Source organism: Silurus meridionalis, chromosome 8 (assembly GCF_014805685.1).
Source record: "Silurus meridionalis isolate SWU-2019-XX chromosome 8, ASM1480568v1, whole genome shotgun sequence".
Taxonomy (NCBI): domain Eukaryota; kingdom Metazoa; phylum Chordata; class Actinopteri; order Siluriformes; family Siluridae; genus Silurus; species Silurus meridionalis.
Genome location: NC_060891.1, coordinates 1,128,076 through 1,148,895, shown reverse-complemented (window position 1 = coordinate 1,148,895; position 20,820 = coordinate 1,128,076). Strand labels below are relative to the sequence as shown.

At 41.8% G+C, this 20,820-nt stretch overlaps 1 protein-coding gene across 3 annotated transcripts in view; it reads left to right on the top strand.

Moving 5' to 3' along the window:
* tiam2a (TIAM Rac1 associated GEF 2a) overlaps nt 1-20,820 on the top strand; it is a 75,360-nt gene that overhangs the window by 30,843 nt on the left and 23,697 nt on the right. For 2 of the 3 annotated variants that reach the window (XM_046855492.1, XM_046855491.1), the window contains exons 2-14: nt 3,404-3,507; nt 3,774-4,836; nt 6,456-6,933; nt 7,170-7,342; nt 8,807-9,031; nt 11,364-11,549; nt 12,077-12,223; nt 13,601-13,657; nt 16,368-16,538; nt 16,625-16,729; nt 17,058-17,136; nt 17,301-17,390; nt 17,540-17,833. In XM_046855492.1, the coding sequence (XP_046711448.1) occupies nt 3,781-4,836; nt 6,456-6,933; nt 7,170-7,342; nt 8,807-9,031; nt 11,364-11,549; nt 12,077-12,223; nt 13,601-13,657; nt 16,368-16,538; nt 16,625-16,729; nt 17,058-17,136; nt 17,301-17,390; nt 17,540-17,833 (3,061 nt within the window). In that variant the 5' untranslated portion in view covers nt 3,404-3,507; nt 3,774-3,780. Of the gene's footprint in view, nt 1-1,170; nt 1,277-3,403; nt 3,508-3,773; nt 4,837-6,455; nt 6,934-7,169; nt 7,343-8,806; nt 9,032-11,363; nt 11,550-12,076; nt 12,224-13,600; nt 13,658-16,367; nt 16,539-16,624; nt 16,730-17,057; nt 17,137-17,300; nt 17,391-17,539; nt 17,834-20,820 lie in introns of those variants that run through there. The other variant, XM_046855493.1, reaches the window with a different exon arrangement.

Sequence of the window (20,820 nt, the reverse complement as noted above, 5' to 3'; positions counted from 1 at the left end):
ATCGTTACTGCTGAGTGAAGCTCCACTCAGAATCCACATTCTCCTACAAAAGTCACTCAACAAGCGAGGAGTCTGCTGTAAACACCGAACTGATCTCCTTCTACACCACTGAGATTTCACACAGCCTGAGGGTCAGAGTGCTTCAGTCCAATACCACAGCATGTTCTTGTTCTTCAGCATGTTCTTCATCATCAGCATATTAATATTCAGCAGCATCTTCATCAGCATGTTAATGTTTATTATTGTTCCCCATTATCATTCTAATTATCATAATCTTCATCATCATCATCAGTATATATTCATGTTCATCATCATGTTCATCTTCGTCATATTTGTTCATCATCATCATCATTTTAATGTTTATCATCTACTTCACCATAAATTTTAACCATGTTCTTCCACCTTGATTTTCAACATGTACTACTTCATAATCATCATCATCATCATCACGGTTGTCTTCATTAACATCATCATATACATTACCATAAATTTAAGCTTCATGTTCTTCCACCATATGATGTTTCATCATGTTCTTCTTCATCATCATCATGTTAAAGTTCCTTATCATATACTTCAGCTTAAATCTAAGTATCATGTTCTTTCTGATGTTCATCATCATGTCCATCATGTTTTAATTATCATTTGTATCAATGTTCTTGAATTTGTGTAAAAATCCCCAAAAAGACCAACTATGCATTTTGTGTGTGTGTGTGTGTGTGTGTGTGTGTGTGTGTGTGTGTGTGTGTGTGTGTATGAACAGAGCAGTGTCTCTCAGTATGTCGAGTATGCAGATGTTTTCGGCTGCGTTTTTTTGACTGAATGTGTTTGAATGAATGTTCTGTTTGAGTCTCGGTTACTGTGCAGGATTAACAGATGCAGTCAGGAATTTTAAAAACGCGCATCGTTTTGTCCTACACATCGTCTCAACACTTTTTTCCGTCCTGCTCTTTTGGAGCTTGAGCTCGATGGTGAACGTAAAAAAAGTGAAGCAAACCGTTTTTATGTGGGTTTTAAATCCAAACACACTGGAGCCGTTGAGCGAGTGTGAGTTTCTCTTACAGACTTTCCCTTCTCTGAGCTATTAAGAGTCACACAGACTTACCACCAGGGTGGGAGTTTCCACGTGTGTGTGTGTGTGTGTGTGTGTGTGAGTCAGAGCTCAGTCTAACTTTGTCTCTCTAAGAGCTCTTTTTTTGTCCGAGTCATGAGTTCGAGAGCTGGATTTCTTTCTCCTTCTTTCCCTAAAGTCCGGTTAGATAAAAGCTTTTCTACAGAGGTAAGAAAAAATATTATTTTTTTTAATCCCTCTCTCTTTGTTGCCTGTATTTGTTAGATCAAGAAGCGGATGCGTTAATAAAGAGCAGCGTGTATAGCTTTGATTCAGTCTCACACACAGGTGTGTGTCACTGCTGGTCTGGAGTCTGTTGGTGGTTTGCAGGAGATTTATGGCTGGATGTTGTTCAGACCAGTTACTGTTTTAACTGTAAATGCTTTCGCATCGTGTCGTCACTTTGAAGTTCCTGCACCTCGTGCAGTTTTTATCATCACCCGCTGTTTGTGTCTCTGCGGTGACACGTCAGAACAGCAACGCCGAGTCGGTGGACAGGAAACACGCCACAAAATCAAACCCTGGAACGTGCACACGGATCAAACACGTGAAACATTCTGATACGCAGCCACAGGTAACGCAGGTTGTTGTAGACGGTTGCTTGGTATTTCAGGTGCTTGTTAGGCTGCTGCTGTGATCAGGCACAGTGGTTGGTCTGAGGTTCCAGGGTAAGTTTTAGGTCTGGTGGTTAGGATGGTGGTAGATGAATGTTCTGGTATTGCTTTATGATTGATAAGGGGTTGCCTGACCCTCCTAAAGAGGGGTTTCCTTAAAGAGAAGGTTGTGAAGGTCATATAAAGTTACAGATTTGATCAGAAGCGTAAAATACATTTTCATGCGTTCTGCACATTTGATGGTCATTTTGGCTTCTAAACACTCTAAAGGAGAACTTGGATTTTAAGCTTGCAAAGTCTCAGTCTATGTGTTTGTACCCAAGACCTCCGTCACCAAGTCCTTGTTCCATTAAGAGCATGTTTCAGGAGCAGTCTCAGATAAAGAGAGTTTTCTCCCTAGCGGCTCCATTGAGTGACTCAGGCACAAATGAGTGCTTTTCTTGAGTGGAAACACACACGTGGAACCCAGCCTAAGACACTGAGTCACTGACGTTCTCCACAGAAACATCTGCTCTGTTTGGTCACGTCTGCGTCTCTACGACGACAAAATAGAAATAAAAGAATAATTCTCAGTTCTATTTTAGGTCTGTTCCAGGGTTGGTGTCTCAGCAGTAGACAGTGGAGGTGTATATTTTAATTCAGGCATGAATAAGACATTCCTTCACACACACACACACACACACACACACACACACACACACACACACATCATCCACATTTATTGGAGCCTTGACTGAGGGACTGACGGTTGCTCAGAGACGTTTCCTGCACTGTTTGTGAGCTTCTGAGGATCTCTGCTGGACCTCACTGTTGTGTCTCGAACGCTAAATAGCGAAGTATGAGGAGCAGATGTTCTTCTCGTCTTGTCCCCAGCTTTTCCCACAGTCGGGTGTTTGAGGTGCTTTGAGTGTAATTTGACTTTGAAACTACATGCAAATGTGTTGCATTGTTTGCAGTTTTTTCTGAATGTGTACAAAAAGATGTCCTTGAATGAGCTCATATTTGGTATTTTATATGAGGTGGAGCATATAAGCGTTTTCGTGTACAAGGTGTAATGTAGGAGCGTTACCGCGTACGAGGTGCGGCGTAGGAGCGTTAACGCGTACGAGGTGCTGCGTAGGAGCGTGTTCAAGTACGAGGTGCGGCGTAGGGGCGTTACCGTGTACGAAGTGCGGCGTAGGAGCGTGTTCGAGTACGAGGTGTGGTGTAGAAGCGTGTTTCATGTACAAGGTGTAACGTAGGAGCGTTACCACGTACGAGGTGCGGCGTAGGAGCGTTAGCGCGTACGAGGTGCGGCGTAGGAGCGTTAGCGCGTACGAGGTGTGGTGTATGAGTTTTTTTTTTTCCTTTTTTTTTATAATGAAATGGAAACACTGCTTTACAAGCGTTTTCTGGCCAGTGCTTTAGTTGGCATCTTCTCTGGAATTTATGCATTTAAAAATAAACACAGAGCAAAATAAAGGCAGCTTTCAAAAACTTTTCCCAACCGTTCAGGCAAGACATGATTTAGGAATAACGGTTAGAGCCTGAATGGGAAATTGACTGTAAAATAGACAGAATGAGGGAAGGGAAGTTCTTGTCCTTGTATGAAAGTCATAAGTGGAATAAGTGGGAATGATGGACATGTTTTATAACTTGAAGAAGCATGTTGTATTAATTATTTAATTCTTTTATCCAACAGATGAATTGGTCCAGAGGTCATGAGTTGGATTGCTGGATGGCACGAGGGACGATGATCGATACTCAAATTGTGAAGCTCTCGCCGTGTTGTGATTACTAGAGCTGGTAAGTTTTCAAGATGGTAGAATTCTCTCTCTCTCTCTCTCTCTCTCTCTCTCTCTCTCTGTCTCTTTCCCCTTTTTCTCTCTCTGGTTTCAGGCTGCGCACACAAAGTTTTTTGTCATGCTTATAATTAACTCATCACCTTGTAAGGAATTTTAAATCGAAGCTAATCAAAGCCACGTCAAATTAATTTTTAAGGCATGATTTATGAAAACGGTTGATGACCCTCACTGATTAGATCTGATGGGAACTCTGTGTCTGCGTTCCAGGTCAGGGATGGGAAACTCCGAGAGCCAGTACAGCATTCAGGGGTCTCGGAGCAGCAGCTTCACGCTGCCTAACAGACAGAAACCCTATTCAGTGAAACTCCGTTCCTCCAAAGAAGACGTTTTGCCACCTCATGGCTGGTGGAGGACAGGATCTTCGGTTTCTGGCTCCAAATCCAAAGCAGAATTACGTGGCTGTCTGTCACAGCACAAGTCACAGCTCTCCGTGTCGAGTCATTATGACTACATCGCCAATGGAAGAGAAGCAAAGAGAAGGATTAGCGCTCAGTTGAACGGTCTAACACGAGGAATGGCGTTGTCCGAAAACGGTCTCAATGAGGAACATGGACAGGACTGTAGCGGTCACACAGTAAATGGGAACAAGACACCCGAGACGAAGCTCAAACCGGAGGAACTGGAAGATTACAGCAGCCCGAGAGTTCTAATCAAGAACGACGGCAGTGTTCGTGTCGAGTTTAACCAGATCTCGAAAAACTCTACACTCCCAGATGAGAATGGAGGTTCTGTCCAACTGCTGAAATTTTCCCCCACGTCAAACCTCGAGTCCGCCCCAGGTTGTGAATCCGCTCCAGCGGTAAACATCTCCATGGCCAAGACCAGCAAACGAAGCTCACTGAGTTCTGAAGGCAGCTGGTACGACTCACCATGGGGGCCTGGTACAGAGCTGAACAATGACGACACCGGAGCCTCACCCAACCGGCTGTCGGAAACTCTTCCCTCGGTGCGCATCGAGTATTTTGACGAGCACCTGCCTTCTCGTCGTCTTTACCTAGACCCCACCATGGCCTCCACATTTCCTTCTGCTAAAGATCTCATGCTTGGAGATGAGATGTCTTTCAAACACAGAGCCTCATTTGTATGCATGGTTGAAGAACCTGTTCTGGACGAGGCCTCAGGGTTAAGGCAGTACTCTTCCTTCACGTTACCGTGTCCCAAACACAAACCCATCACGGAGAACGCCGGAAAGAAGGATGCCATCAGGAACAGAATGAGAAGGCTCAGTAATTGGACTGGAAGCTTGACCAGAAGGAAGAAAAAGTCAAAGGTAAGAGGAAGCAAGGTGGGCCAAATTCTAGCTTATTATATGGAATCGATTTTATCTTCGAGAGAAAGAGGCAGAGACTAAAGAGAGTAATGTGTATAGCTGCTTTAGCGCAAGTGACAACATGAAATAGCTTGTTTCTTAGATACTATGATATGAGGTTTTGGCCTCAGAAATGACAAATGTTATAGGATTTCTATATAATAATTACATAAAGTAAATAAAGAGTCCTGACCCGATCTTGGCCGGGTCTATGTTCTGTGTGCCGTCGTGGTCACTGTTGTTTTTGTCCCATGTGGTGATCAATATTGCTTGTCGCATCCATGCCAGCTGTCGGCACAGAGTAAGCCACGGGGCGTTAGCGAATAAAACTCACGACACACCGGTGCAGATCTGTGCACCGCGAACGCCAAGATGACCTCGGGGACACGTGTCGGATTTGCTCTTTAAGTCCGGAATTTGCCAGAATAAGGATATGTTACATTTTCCGGACGGCTTCTTCAGTAGAACATTGGATCTGCAGATGCATTATATCACTCTTGTGTATCAGGACAGTCAGGTCAGTGCGCATGATGGGGTTGTTTTTTTGTGCTATTGTGGTAAGGCTGTGCGAGAAGTGTGATACAGATGATTTGCTTGGTGGGATTTTGTGGGTCACTTCTGATCTCTCAGGAGGCTCATGTCCTGGTTCTGCATGGTGACTAGTGTCCTGAAGGTCCGTCTGAGGGAGAAAGGAACAGTCCACTCCATATCTATATATTGATGTGTCTCTATAAATTACTGATTTGTCTTTTATACGTAATTACGTATAACGTAATTAACTGCCACATAAGAGGAAAATAATACGTCACAACAACAAAAATAAAAACATTTATACAATTTTAAGCCTTTTTTAGGTAACTAAAAAACAGAAAAGTATGCAGCTGGTAAATATTGAGTATGTACTGGCCAAATCAAAGTAATCGTGATCTGAACAGCGTTGATTGTCCGAGCTTTCAGCTTATTTCACTCTTTGTATTCACCCACACCGAACTTTTGTGTTACGGATTGCATTTTGCTTTCATGCGATATCCTGCAGTGGGTTCACGGATACGTCTCATCTGCCTGCAGAGCGGTTCAGCCATCTGAAAAGCCACCGACACGCTCTTCTGTAATCACACACAGCTGCTGGGATGGACAAAGTGGAGTTGTGGGGAAGTGCACTTGTCTGTGTTCGGGTTTCCTTTGAAGTGAACTCGTCTTTTTACTTTAGAACATTGCGACCCCTTCTAGTTACGATGGTTTAACTTTTTTTTGTAGATTTTTCAATCGTACGATGTCGATAGCGATCCGGAAAAAAATGTAAATTAAAAAATTGACATATTTGTACGATTTCTTTGGGACGCTGCCAGGATGTAGGTGTTTCCTGCCTTGTGAGGTAGCTATCTAGCCATCTTTTTTTCTGTTAGATTAGCTACCACTTTAAAACTCATTTGTTTCCAGGTTAGAAGGACACTGCGCCAGAGCTTTTACTACCTCTATAATATGTTTGCGTTCTCTGTTACCGTGTATGTTTTTGAAAACTGGGCTGCTGTAAGTCCATAAGTAGTACCTAATGCCACTCTCTTTGTTCTCTCATCCAGGAGCCGAGATATAAAGAGCCTCTTGATTGTTTCGACAGTGGTATAGACGGTCTAACGGCTGACACCAGCTCCCCCTCTCAGGTGTCCAGTCTGCTGGGGTACCCCAAGGTCCCATCTCGGGGCCGCTCCCAGTCCCAGGTGCTGCCCTCCTGCGGCGGTTCTGTCTGCGCCCTTTACCCGGGCACTGATGCTTTGCGGCAGAACATCTACGACAACTTCATGAGGGAGCTGGAGACGAGCCATGCGGCAGCAGGAAGTGGGGAGGACAGAGGAGACAACTCCGCAGAGGACACAGAGAGCAGCAGTCAGGAGACAGTGGGCTCGCTGGAGCAGTTGGATCTGCTTTGTGAGAAGGAGCAGGGTGTGGTGAGGAGAGCCGGCTGGTTGATCTTTAAACCTCTGCTAACGCTGCACAAAGACCGCAAGCTGGAGCTGGTAGCCAGACGCAAGTGGAAACAGTACTGGGTGACCCTAAAAGGTGTGTTTTTGGAGAAGGTATTGTTACTCTGCATTTTGTTTGGTCAGGAGATAATGATAAATCTCGATTACAGAATGCAGACATTTTCTGTAAGATATTGGAGAACTTATACATGACTACAGTTAGCCAACTCCATGTTCAAATAGAAAATTTTTATTGAAACAAAAATTCACATGTATGAAAATCTTGAGATCATACACGTTCCACGTTTTTTTAATGCTCCTTTGTTCCTTCAGGCTGCACGCTCCTGTTTTATGAGACCTATGGAAAAGGTTCTCCAGAGCAGGAGTCTGTACCGTGTTATGCTCTGCTGGCAGAGGATGGAATTGTCCAGGCAGTACCTGAGCACCCGAAAAAGGAGAATGTCTTCTGCCTCAGCAATGCCTATGGAGATGTCTACCTGTTTCAGGTGGGTCCAATTACAGTACATTGTAAATTGTCATTACAGTAACAACCTGAATATTTTTTTTTTTAAATCACTGCATCCTTTGGGAAAAAAAGTCTATATGCAAAAATCTTATAAAAAAAAAAAACGAAAATCCAATTTTTTTTTTTTACTTTTTTTGGCTAATGGGATATTCAAGGGTTTTTACTCTTCCTCTACAGAGCAATGAGATTTATTTGATCAGAACTCCACTTCATGTGTTTATTTGAGCACCAGAAAAAATGACATTATCATAAGAACACGCTGGAAAATTTGATGATAAAAAAATCTAAAACAGACCAAAGAACCTTGAAACCCTAAACAATAAAATGAAATAAAAACGTGTCAGAAGTACAGAAAAACTAAATTACACATCTCATGTAAACCACATCCCAAGAACGGAATTTTCAGAAGCCTATAACTATCCTCTCTCTTCTTAGCCTGAGATTTAGGACCCTGCCTACATGTGTCCTTTGGAATGCTGGGAATGTGGCAACACTCGTGCCAGCCCTCGTGAAATGCTCTGTTCACACTTCAGCCCTGAAACATGCAGCACAAATTCGACTGTGGTTTTTTTCTTCTTCTCCTCTGTCTCTTAAAATGCCACAGTTTGTTCCTCAGGCTGCTCGCTCCTGATAAATTCATCCTGCTCATTCGGCTGAAGATCTGAGGAACACGCTGAGAACTTGTATAGCTTAAGGGTGTAGAACTCTTATCTGTGACAAATTCACAGAATATATGACTATATAATATATATTAAATCGATAATGCAATTTGGCAATACCTAATGCATATTTTTCAACAGCAGTTCTTCAGATAGGTACAGGTTGTAAATGGTGTTAGATTCATTAAAGGTCCTTCTAAACGAAGACAGCAGGTTCTGCAGTTCGGCTTGTTTTTGTGCTCACTCTCATATATGCATGCTTGAGCAATAATTCCGTAGTTTCAAACGTGTAATGTACAGTTCTCTAAAGAAAGTGGTTCCTCATGGGTTCTTTGGGTATTTGAACCACAGTAGATTTTGTATTGGCTTATATTCCAATCGTTGAGACCTTATTTATTATAAACTTAAGAGTTTAATTTAATTTGTAAATGTTTTTTGCTTTCAAAAGAAGTTTAGATTTAAACACTTTGCAGTTGGGAATTACTCTACCTTCCCTATGCAATAGAGTTCTGTGAAGAACCTTTATTTCCACCCATAAGAGACCCTTAAGAGTTCAGGATTACTCATTACTTTCTTTCATGTCAAACCTAGTCCAATATCTCACGAAAAATGGTTCCACAATAGGTCTTTAGATGACTTTAATTTAAGGGTTCTTTAGTGGTTCTTTACATGGATATTTATGGTTTCTCAGCTTTTTAAAAAGGGTTCTCTAAAGAAAGGTAGTCTAACTCTAGAGAAATATACTGGACCATGTCACAATGTTCTTCTCTGTGTGTTCTACTCAGGCCACCAGTCAGACGGATTTAGAGAACTGGGTAACTGCGATCCACTCGGCCAGCGCGTCTCTCTTTGCTAAGCGTCATGGCAAGGAGGACACGCTGCTCCTGCTCCGAGGACAGATCCGCAATCTGCTGCAGAAGATCGACATGGATGGAAAGATGAAGAAGATGGCAGAGCTCCAGCTCTCTATCGTAACCGATACAAAGAACAGGAAGGCCATCGAAAACCAGGTATACTTTAGAGAGTGTGGGTATGTCTCAGGTCCCAGACATTCGAGCAGCAAAGCTTGGGGAAAAGGGCAGGGCAAGACACATGGTGATGTAACAGTGTTAATAATTCTAGCTAACTGAGCTAGCTGTGATGGATTAAATTTGCACCATCCAGATTAGTGTTTAGGTTTTTGAGTGGTTAAAGGGGCTCCTGGCTGGCTCGCCAATAAATATGTCAGAACTCAAGAAAACAGGTCTCAGCAAACAGGTTCTTGGAATACTAAACGGTTCTTGGCTGTACTAGGAATGTACAGTATACCGGTACTGGAAAAATAATTGTTATAATTCAAACTGTACGTCATCATAATTTTGCTGAATTCAGTATTTCATACGTTGCTGTTCCAAAATTGCGGTAAAACCGTTAAGAGACTAAAAAGATATGCACATGCATTAATTGTTTCTTCAGTTGCATATTTTTTCGTCAAAGTCAAAATGTACCCGATGTTTCTGGTAGGCTTTTTGTTATATTTTGAGACATTTTGTTTGCACTAAAAAGATAAGAAGATTTGAATATTGAATTATATATACATTAAAATATAACCTATGTTTATTGTAGGTTCTTTGTTACAGTTTGATACAAAGGTAAAGATTTGAATCTATTATTGTTTTTTTTATACAATTTTCAATACTGTATACGGTATCGTAGCATAGCCAAAATTACCGTATCAAGCCATCCCTAAACTATACTGGGATAAGGGTCCCACCACAGGGTGGGACCCTGTAGAACACTAAGGGTTCTACCTGTCTAACTATCTGTTACTAAAGAAAGCATTTTAGAAACCAAGATTTCATGGTTTTACATAGAACTTTTTACTTTTGAAGGAAAAAAGACCACTGACTTTACCCTCAGAGGTTTTTTTGGACTTTAGGGTCTTCAGCATACTAACTGGCGTTTGATGGAGAAATTCTAATGGTTATTAGAAAAATTCACTGTAGCAGCTACTTTATGTAGAACCTTTAATAGTTTATCTTTGAATGGTTCCTCTGGGTTTTTGGTTTGCTAACAGGGTTATTAAGGTTCAATGTGGAATCTGTGTTGTAAGGTCCTCCCTAGAACCATTAAGGACAGCCCTGAAGAACCGATGAAAAACATTACTGTGTGTGTGTTTAGCTCTTTTTTGACTTCGTCATCGTGATTTGCCATGTTCTGCACCGTATCTGATCAACTTCAGCCAATGGTGAAAGCTGGAGCAAAGCTGTTTCCAGGTTCTCAGTCATGCTTATTGCCTCAGTGCAGGGGTCAGGAGGAGGGCAGAGGGCAGGGAACCGGGGGCTTATCCTCGGTCAGGGGGTACCAGGCAGTGTGTGAGGAATTTGTGGAGGGGGTAAGAGGTTAACCATGTCTTAGAAGCTGCACCTCTTTGAAGTCATGTCTCTTCAAATCAGTGCCAGCTGAATGTGTGTGTGTTAGTAGAACCTGGACCTTTGTGTCTCAGTGCACTTCTTAAGAAACAACTCACTTCCAGTTTAATGATGATGAAGCTAAAATAATGATTTACAAAGTATTATTGAGAATTAAATATTACAGAAACACAAACACGGTCAATTGAGTGACTAAAAACAGAAAAACAGATCATTTTTATTACTAATTTGACATTTTCACATAATTTTTTTTTGCTTTGCACAAATTAGTTCACGTAACATCTGAACATTAGGGCCATTAGAGTGTCAGTGTACTGTACATTGTGTAAAATGTGAGCTAAATCCTTAGTTGTGAGTGTGAGCATTTGTTTAATTGCAGCTTTTACACAAAGCCATAGTTTTTGTTTGAATAAAGTGAGTTTCCATCTCCTTCACCTGCATGCCGTCGCATCCTGCTGTTTTTATGAGGAGATTTATTTGTTTTCAGAGTTCATGAAACCGTCCTGCTGTTCTGTCTGAGAGCATAAGGGTTGAAAAGCAGCAGTGCATCTTACTCTCTGTGTGTGTGTGTGTGTGTGTGTGTGTGTGTGTGTGTGTGTTTGTTTGTGTGTGAGCATTTAGATGGAAATCTCTTTTTTTTCTTCCTTGCTTCTCTTTCTCTTTTGTGTAAATTTTATAATAACGATGTGGGGACTGACCTCAGACTCCAAGTGTACCCACTCATTACCCTCTCTGAAATCTGAGAGCAATTACTGCTCTGCTTGACACACACACACACACACACACACACACACACACACACACACACACACACACACACACACACACTCATACACACACACACACACACACACACAGAACCCTGACTTTTCTCAGCATTGCTCTCTACAGGAACTCGTCTCATCCTTGCTCGTGTTTTACTCATCCACAGATTCAGCAGTGGGATCAGAACCTGGAGAGGTTCAACATTGATCTGTTCCGTATGCGCTGTTACCTGTCCAGCCTGCAGGGGGGAGAGTTGCCCAACCCCAAGAGCCTCCTGGCCACTGCAAGCCGTCCCTCTAAAGCAGCTCTCGGGCGCCTGGGAATCTTCTCTGTGTCCTCCTTTCATGCACTGGTCAGTCTCAATCATCCAAAAACAAACACACACACACACACACACACACACTTTTCAGTTCTGATACAGCACTGCTGATTTCTCCGTTCGTCATCATTTCTATAGCAATGGCTCGTTGCTATAGAAACAAAGCACATACCGATTCATAAATATTTTATGGAAGGAGTCTCCAGTGTCAGAGGTACAGCTGCAACTTGAAGGTTTTCGATATCTCCAAAAAAACGGATGAGTTTATTCTTAGCAGCTTCTCTGTAACATAAATGAGGAACGACTGTTGTTGCTGTGGTACAAGAGGACACAAACATCAGCTTGGTGCTAGTAACAGTAACTACATCACTCCTCAGTGTTGCTTGTTCCTCAAACCACTAACGGATTTCTCCATCTGAGAAGCTCCACTTTCACCCCAGAACAGTTCCAGATTAAGCATTAGAACCAAAAAAAGGGGTCACGTGAGAGGATTTCTCCTACACACACATTTATATATCGGAGTATTGTATAAAAGTGTTTTCTCTCTTTATCTCTCTCAGATCTGCTCCAGAGACGAGGCGACTCTTAGGAAACGCACTCTGTCTCTTTCCCAGAGGAGCCGCAGTAGGAGAGGAGTGTTCTCTTCACTCAAAGGCCTGGACAGTTTGACCAAACGCAGTCGGGACAAAAGACCTAGTGCCTCACAGGTACCACGCCCCTCTCTAACCTAGCTCTAATATAGAACTGTACTTCTCCTCCAACCAATCAGAATGCAGGATGGAATGAATGTGAACACTGACTGCACCCCAGACCTCCTCACCTCACCTACATCACTACCTCACCTACATCACTACCTGACTTTACTAATACCTTTGGGGTTGATAAACACAAATGTCCACAAGCACACTCCAAAATCTAGTGGAACGTCTTCCAAGAAGAGTGGAAGGGATTATAAGAGCACATTGGGACTACATGTGGAATGCGATGCTCAAAAAACACATACTGCACTTATAACCAGGTGTCCACAAACTTAATAGACACAAAATAGTGTATTTCTCAAATAAAGTGATGCGTGTATTCGAGGCGTTTTTTGTAACGAAGCGGCGTTCGGTCTTCGTGTTGCTACGGGGGGGAATCCCGGCTTTTATAAATCCTGTCATCTCTGCTAATTATTATGTTGAGAGAGAGAGAGAGAGGAAGCGAGAGAGAGAGAGAGAGAGAGAGAGAGAGAGGTTATTTATAGACGTCACCCGGTCTGTTTGCTTGGCCATCTCTCTTTAATGTTTTTAGAAAGCTAATACTTTAATACACTGCCACTTTGATGTCATATAAATACTTATAAATAAATACATATATAAATATATAGTGGCCTAAAAATCTTATATTTCCCTTTTATTTAATTTTTTCGGAAAGGATTGTATTTCCATGAGCTCCTGCTCTCACAGAGATGTTTGTGAGGTAAGAGGAACAAATGCTCTGCTCGGCTTCACGTGCTTCATCGTAGTGCTGCTCTGGTTGTGTGCTCAGTGTAACACACACACAGACACACACACACACACACACACACACACACACACACACACACGTATGCAGTGTCACTGCCTGAAACGATACACCGCTGCCCCGTGTGGCTTGAATGCAGTTTGTTTTCAGTTCTCGTCCTCCCTGGCGTGTGTACGGCTTAATGGGACATCGACGTGCTCAGAGAGAGGAGATGGAGAGAAGGAATAGAAATTATTAAAATGCTTATAGAGGTTTCTCTCTCTCTCTCTCTCTCTCTCTCTCTCTCTCTCTCTTTCTCTCTCTCATACTCATGGTGTTTAGTTCCTCACAGTGGGGACAAGCGATGGACTTCATAACACACATACACACACTATCTATCTATCTATCTATCTATCTATCTATCTATCTATCTATCTATCTATCTATCTATCTATCTATCTTGTTTCTCTGTGGCTGTCTCTTCTTGTCTTTCTGTCTCTCTTTCTGTCTCTGTATCTCTCTCTTGAGCTGTGTGTGTGTCTGAGACTGAATGTAAGACAGTTACAGGGTGTGTATCTGATGATGTGTGTGTTGTGTTTCAGGTTTTTGATGGTGCCGCAGGAGAACCCTTTGGTTTTGTCCCTCCGTACAGCAGAGAGGTAGAGTAAATCCTGTGTCCTGTACAGTAAAACGTGCTGCATTTGTGTACAGACATGTTTCCATCTCTCCTCCCTCTCGTCTGATTTTTCCTCTGACTAACAGAGGGACATCTGGTCGCGTCTCTTAGTACGAGACACTGATGAGTATTGATGCTGTGCTCTGCCCCACAACTCGAAACATCACACTACAAAGATTCCCTTTCACGGAATTCCCGTTTCCTGGGTTTCCCGCGTTCCCTGTATTTTTTTTTTTTCCCGAGACGCTTTTAATAAGGTTTTAATAGAATAAGGGCTGGTTGCTAGGAGATGGTGTCATGGTGTAGACAGGAAGGTCTGTTCAGTAAAAAAAAAAAAACTGAAACTTTATTTAAAAAAAAAACGTCTTCTAGAAAGGAAAGTCTGGAATAAAGAATTCTGCACACACACACACACACACACACACACACACACACACACACACACACATGCAGTTCAAGAGAGAGAGAGAGACAGACACAGAAAAACTCAAAAAATACAAACAGAGAGAGAGAGAGTGAGTGAGAGAAAGAGAAGACACACACACACACACACACACACACACACACACACACACACACACACACACACACAGAGGCTCAGTGTGTATTTGTCCTTGCTTAGTGATTGACAATTGACAGTTGGAACACTGAGGAGAAAACACACACACACACACACACACACACACACCCACACAAGTTTTCCTTCCCCCCTGGTGACACACACTGGCCAGGACGCTGTGTCTCTTTTTCTTGGCACGTTTTCTGTTCATCTGTGACTTGGTGACTTTGAACTGCAGCATTCAAACTGAAAGCTTTTTGTGTCCTGTTCAGCCACGGAACATAAGTGTGTGTGTGTGTGTGTGTGTGTGTGTGTGTGTGTGTGTGTGTGTGTGTGTGTGTGTGTGTGTGCATGCTGTAAGTGACTGCATCACAGTGTTCAATTTGAACCAGCAGACACCCTTCTCTTCTGTTCCATGTGTAAGGTTTTGTTTTGGTGATTGTGAGTCACTTTCAGCGGTGTGTAATTTTTTAAGGGAAAGGGGCGGAGCCAATGAGCTTTATAATCTTTTAAAAAACCTTTCAGCAATTAAAAAAAAAAAAATACCAAAAATGTACAGCAATAAAAACACAGGAAAATTATTTCATATAATTTTTTATAAGAAATAAAAATTGAATGGTGCTCATTAAAGAAAGGAAGAAATAAAAAAAAAAAATCCATGCTCATAATAATAAATAGTAAACTTTAAATAACTATTTATATATATTTTAAATGTAGTAAAATAAAAGTGATGTAATACAATATAGTCAGAAACAAAATAGAAAAGAATATATAATAAATAGAAAAATAATAATTCAATAAACATAAAATAAATAAATAAATACAAAGCACTGAAATAAATAGCAGTGACAGAAAGCGAAAAAAACTAAATAATTGTAACCAAAAATTCCTTAAATTGTTAAAATATAAATGCACATGCAGAATAAAGTATTAAATAATAATTAATTGTTTATTTTTCTCATTATTATTTAAGCCTGATATTCAGGCACTCAGGCTCAGTGAGATGCACCTTAACAAACATCCTGTAACTGTTGGCGAATCATCGACAGGAATCGGAGCAATAACCTCTAAAAGGTGTACATCAGGAATAAATTATTTTTATTATATTAAAATCAGCAGTTTTGTGATTGATGTGAATGTGATATATAAATTTACTGCTGCAATTGGCCATTTAAATTATTTACCTGTTTTTTTGATAATATACAGAATGTTTACAAAATAAAGTTCAGGCAATTTTGCAATGATTATTAAATGTGTGAAACATTTTTTATAGAAGGTTGCAAATGATTTGTATGGTGTGGGGGTGGAGCCAAAAACGCTACAATCGACCCTTGGTTCTGAAGATGCCTACCAAGTTTTGTTTCAGTGTCCAAAGTTTTTGCTAATCTACAGACTCACTTCCTGTTTGGCATCTTCGCTCAAAGGATTGTTGACCCATTCCAGGTGAACAGTCTGGAGTACTCAAAAGTCTTTTTGTCCAAGTTGCTCTGAAGATAATATTTGGTGACAGTTGTAGAAAAGATTGTGTAGCAAAAAAAAAAAAAAAATTATAAATGTAGCAAAAGTCTAATGATATAAGGACATAAAATGATCTGAACGTTGTTACAGTTCTTGACCACAAGGTGGAGCGCTCAAGAAACGTCTTGGGTTGATTCAAGGCGTTGTTTTGAAGATACGTATCGGGTTTAATGATGAACTCGTCTTGAACCTGAAGGAATGTCTGGCTTTTTAATTTTTGGACACACGGTTAAAAAGTTTTAGTATTAGTTAATAGTTGTAGTAATATTTACTGAATTAGCCCAAAATCTGGGCAGAATCTTGCGATAATTACAGGTCCTGGGACACCTATAAAAATGATATACTGCATCTTTACAGCTGAGCCTCTGGTTGTGAAGAGAATCAGAACTATAGTTACAGCGCTCATGTTTTGTGCATTTTTATCTCAACAGAACCATTGGCTTAGAAAGATTTGATATTTTTAGCACAGACTCCGAGATCTATGCCAAGTTTGAAGCAATTCTTTAGCAGCTACACTCTCATTATAGTCAGAATAACGAGAGGGTTGAATTAATGGCAGCTTTGAGTCTGTGCCCAGTTTTACATTTCATTGTGATTTCTGCTCTCGTGTTCACAGAGACTGGACTCGCTGGCTGACGGTTACTCGCTAGCTCCACCCGATGGCGGTCAGTGGGACCGAGGCGTGAAGGAGAGGCCGGTGTGGGTTCACATGCCCGAGCATCAGGCTGTTACAGTGGCTCTGAGTGAACGCCATACAGTCGCTGACGTCCTGAACACGGCCTGCAAGGTGCAAGAACACACACTTTCACTCCAACACTTTCACAGTGAAGTCATAAGTCAGTATCGTCTTTATGAGTGTTTTGTCTTTATAAGGCGAGGAACCTGGACCCCAGCGCTCACTGTCTGCGCCTGCGCAGATGCTTAGATGATCGGATGGAGGTCTGGACTCCGGCACCACACGAGCTCCTTCAGAACCTGGTACCGGATCACATGATTACTTTCTTCTCTGTAGATCTGATTGATCTCTCTCAGTAATGCTCAGAAGATGCATGTCCTCACTGATGAGAGGATTTGAGATGCTTCTGTATTTATTTTCTTCTCGTTTGCATCTCCAAGTCGTTTCTAGCGTTGCGTGTAAAATGTGTGCAGGCGGATGAGAAAAAAAGTGTGAAAGCAGCTTTAATGCTGAGTGCTGCACTTTCAGACTTTTGCTAAATGAGCAGTGCTCTCTCTCGCTCTTCCTCTCTCTATCTCTCTCACTCTTTCTCTCCTTCACTCTCTCTCACTCGCTTTCTCTTCCTCTCAGACGTATGATGAGTTGGAGGTCAGCGCTCACACTGTCCACACGCTCCACATGACCAAGCCCACATGCACTGGGGACTTTGGTAAGACATTTTAGACAATACTCACGCACACACACACACACACACACACACACATATACACACACACACACACGTACACACTCAGACATTCTGTACAAGTGTAAAGCCGGTCTCCAGAGTTCTCGGCTCTATTTCTCAGCTCTCCTCACTCTTCTGTCCCTCAGGGTTTGCCGTTACGGGACACGTGGACGCTCTGCACCACAGCCGCATCGTCGTCACTGAAGTTCTCGCGGATGGAATCGCGTTCGGTGAAGGTAACAAACTCCACGCCTTCACCTTCTAGCGTTTATACATTTATACGAAAGGATCCTCTGTTCATCTCTCATTCACTGTATTTCTTTTATAAGATCTTCTTGTTATTCCATAACTGAAGAACGTTCTTGTTTTCTCACGTGTTCCTCAGGTCTGAGGCCCGGCGACGAGATCCTGGTTCTGAACGGCTGTCAGGTCTCGTCTCTGGAACTGGCTCTCATTCAGACGCTGTTCAGCGAGAACACACTGCACCTCACCATCAGACGAGAACCGAGCGACCGGACACACACACCTCACAAACACGCATCGCTCACACACGCACCTCTTACACACGCAACTCACACACACACACCTCTCACACACACAACTCATACACACACACCTCTCACACGCAAGCCGGCGAGGGACTTGCTGTACCGCCATCACAGAGCCAAATCTGCTACAGGTACACACACACACACACACACACACACACACACACACACACACCTGTGTAAAGCACTTGGCCACTTTAGTCATGTCAAGAAGATTTTGTCATTTCTACCACATATGTTTGACGCAGTACACAGTGAAATGCAACAACATTTCTCAAGAACCTTGGTGCTACATACAACACACAACTACAACACACACACAACACAGAGCTACAACACACAACACAGAGCTACAACACACAACACAGAGCTACAACACAACACAAAGATACATAACACAACATAAAGCTACATCACACAATCAGAGGTGGGAAGTAACGGAGTACAAATACTTTATTACTGTACTTCAGTAGATTTTTCTGGTATCAGTTTTTTACTCCACTATTTATTTTTCAGACTTTTTACTTTTACTCATTACATTTTTACACAAATATCTGTACTTTCTACTTCTTACATTTTCAAACCCGGCTCGTTACTTTAGTTTTAATCCACTGATTTGGTGAAATTTTTTTTTATTTTCACTGTGCGCCAATTTCAGCCGAACAACTGATTTCCTGTTACTGCGCGTCTTTTTCAATCCGCTGGTGTATAAAGTCCTGACTCTCACTCACCACAGATGTAGACTAGTTTATGGAGATAAGATTCAGCAGACAGAAGGCAGTTAGAAGTTTGGGGTTAATGTGGATGAGACAGAGGGAGTCAGTGATGTAAACATGACATAAATAAATAACTAAATAAAAAAGAGGCGAAATTAAAACCTTCGGCAAAAAATACGTTTATCCACGACGTCCTTTCTTAGATATAAAATAAGGGGGGCGTTTTGTGGGTTTTTCCCTCATAATGGTGACACAAACTTAAATTACTGTCTTTATTGATCGTACAGATAAAAACAATACATCATTCAAATCTGTAAAATGTCTATAATTTTATATATATAAGCTTCCTGACTTGACTTGAAGAGGTGCAGTCTCTCCGGTGTCACCTCATTAACTGTCCGTGTGGAAACATAGCAAAGGCTCTTAATGATGTCCACACGTCTCTGCACTGATATAGCCTTTATATTTAATCACTGTACATATGCTTACATACATATCACATTCTGTAAATATGATACATGTTTAACACCTCCAAGCTGCCAGTTTTGGGCACCTGAGCAAGCACTTAACTCACTACTGCTCATTTAGTAAATGAGATCATTAAGAGTCGCCGAGAAACTCTTCCAACAGGAAGTGGCTATATCTCGCTATCTTTGTCTCTCTATTTTCTCTATCTAATTGTGTCTGTGTCTCTTTTAGTAAATGTCTCTGTCTCACTGTATATGTCTCTCTCTTGCTGTCTCTCTATTTGTTTCTCACTCTTTCTAAAGCCGTGTCTGTGTCTCTTTGTCTTTGTCTCTGTCTTTCCTGCTTATTTACATCTCTAACAAAGTTTTGAGTTTTGAAGTAATGCCATTAGCGATCTATGATGAAAGACTTTCCTGGTTTGATTCTTACCTCTAGTTTCATATTGAACATTATAAGAAGTTTTTAAAAACAGAACAATAAAAGGTCATTAAAATTGGTTGCTGGTAAATCATGGTATATCAGTGGTGCAGGTGTTGGAGATGTGGTTCTTGTACCTGAGTCACTTCTCATAGACTTCGAGTAACTGAGAGAATGTACCGGAAGGAGAAGTTTTGACCCTCAACCATCATGATCTAAGAGACAACAGTGGTCTCTTAACTATAGAAAAGCCAAGAGTCCAATAAGCAAAGCCTTGTTTGTCTCCCCTCTGGTAGTGTAGTGGTTAGTGATGCGGTCTCTGCTATCTGACTCACCCGGTTCAATTCCTACCCCTTAGCTTTCCTTTAAATTGTTTAAAAAGTTTTATAAAAGAACCAAAAAAGGTCCTAAAAATCAGGCTCTTGCAGGAGATCCTGTGGCTCAATTGGAAGAGCTTTGCCTCTGGGTTGAGAGGTTGCTGGTTCAAACCCCAGCCAGGACTCAAAGTTAAGAGTGTGGAAGGTTCCAGTGACCATAGTGATGAAGGTGTCAGAAATGGCTGCGTGGAAGGTCAGATGTGGACAGTTTCAGAGGGCATATCCTGAACCAGGGGGCAATATACAGGCATCTCTGCCCCCCTGGCATCTGAGAAGCTGAAAACAGGGGGTTATGAAGCAAAAACATCAAAAAAAGTTTCAACATAGGCTCCGGAGAAAATCTTTTATTCCCCTTTCACTCCTCCACCAAAATGCAAAGAAATTTTTCTTTTTTTTTTATTCTGTCTGAGGCTGTAACCCAGCAGGTCTTCACAGCCTTTATTCACAGTCACCCACTCCATTGCTCACCACCCACTAATTTCCACACAACTTACCCAGTGTGGGGACAAGCCAGATTTGAACCAGCAACCTCTGAGCTCAGAGGCAAGGCTTTTACCACAAAGCCATCAAGTCCCACAACACACCTTCTTTTTTTTGGGGGTTTATCTTTCGTTTCATGCTTCAAAGCAAAAAATTCAGACCAGAAAGAAACACAGAAAGCAGGATTCGAACCCTGAACCCCACCCACAGCAAAATACCAGCCTTAACCCACTGAACTATCAGGAAGGACAGGCTATGATGATTGTTAGAGCAGGTCTATCTTTTTTTTTTTTAAACCATCAACACAAGAATATAATGCTAAAGACAGACTTAGGAAGCAAACCCATATCATGACTAGCAGGGACAATGCAGGATTTGAACCCTGATTCACACCATTAGCACCAGCATTAACCCACTGAACTATCAGGAAGGACAAGCTGGGAAGCTTGTTTAGAGCAGGTCTATCTTTCTTTTTAACCCATCAAAACAAGAATATTAGGATGTAGAAATCAGGAATTTAACCTACCTCATGACTAGCAGACAGAAAGCCAGGTTTGAACCCTGACCACCAACATTAGCAAAGTACCAGCCTTAACCCACTAAGCCATCAGGAAAAAACAGGATGGGAAGCTTGATTAGAGCAGGTCTATCTTTCTTTTT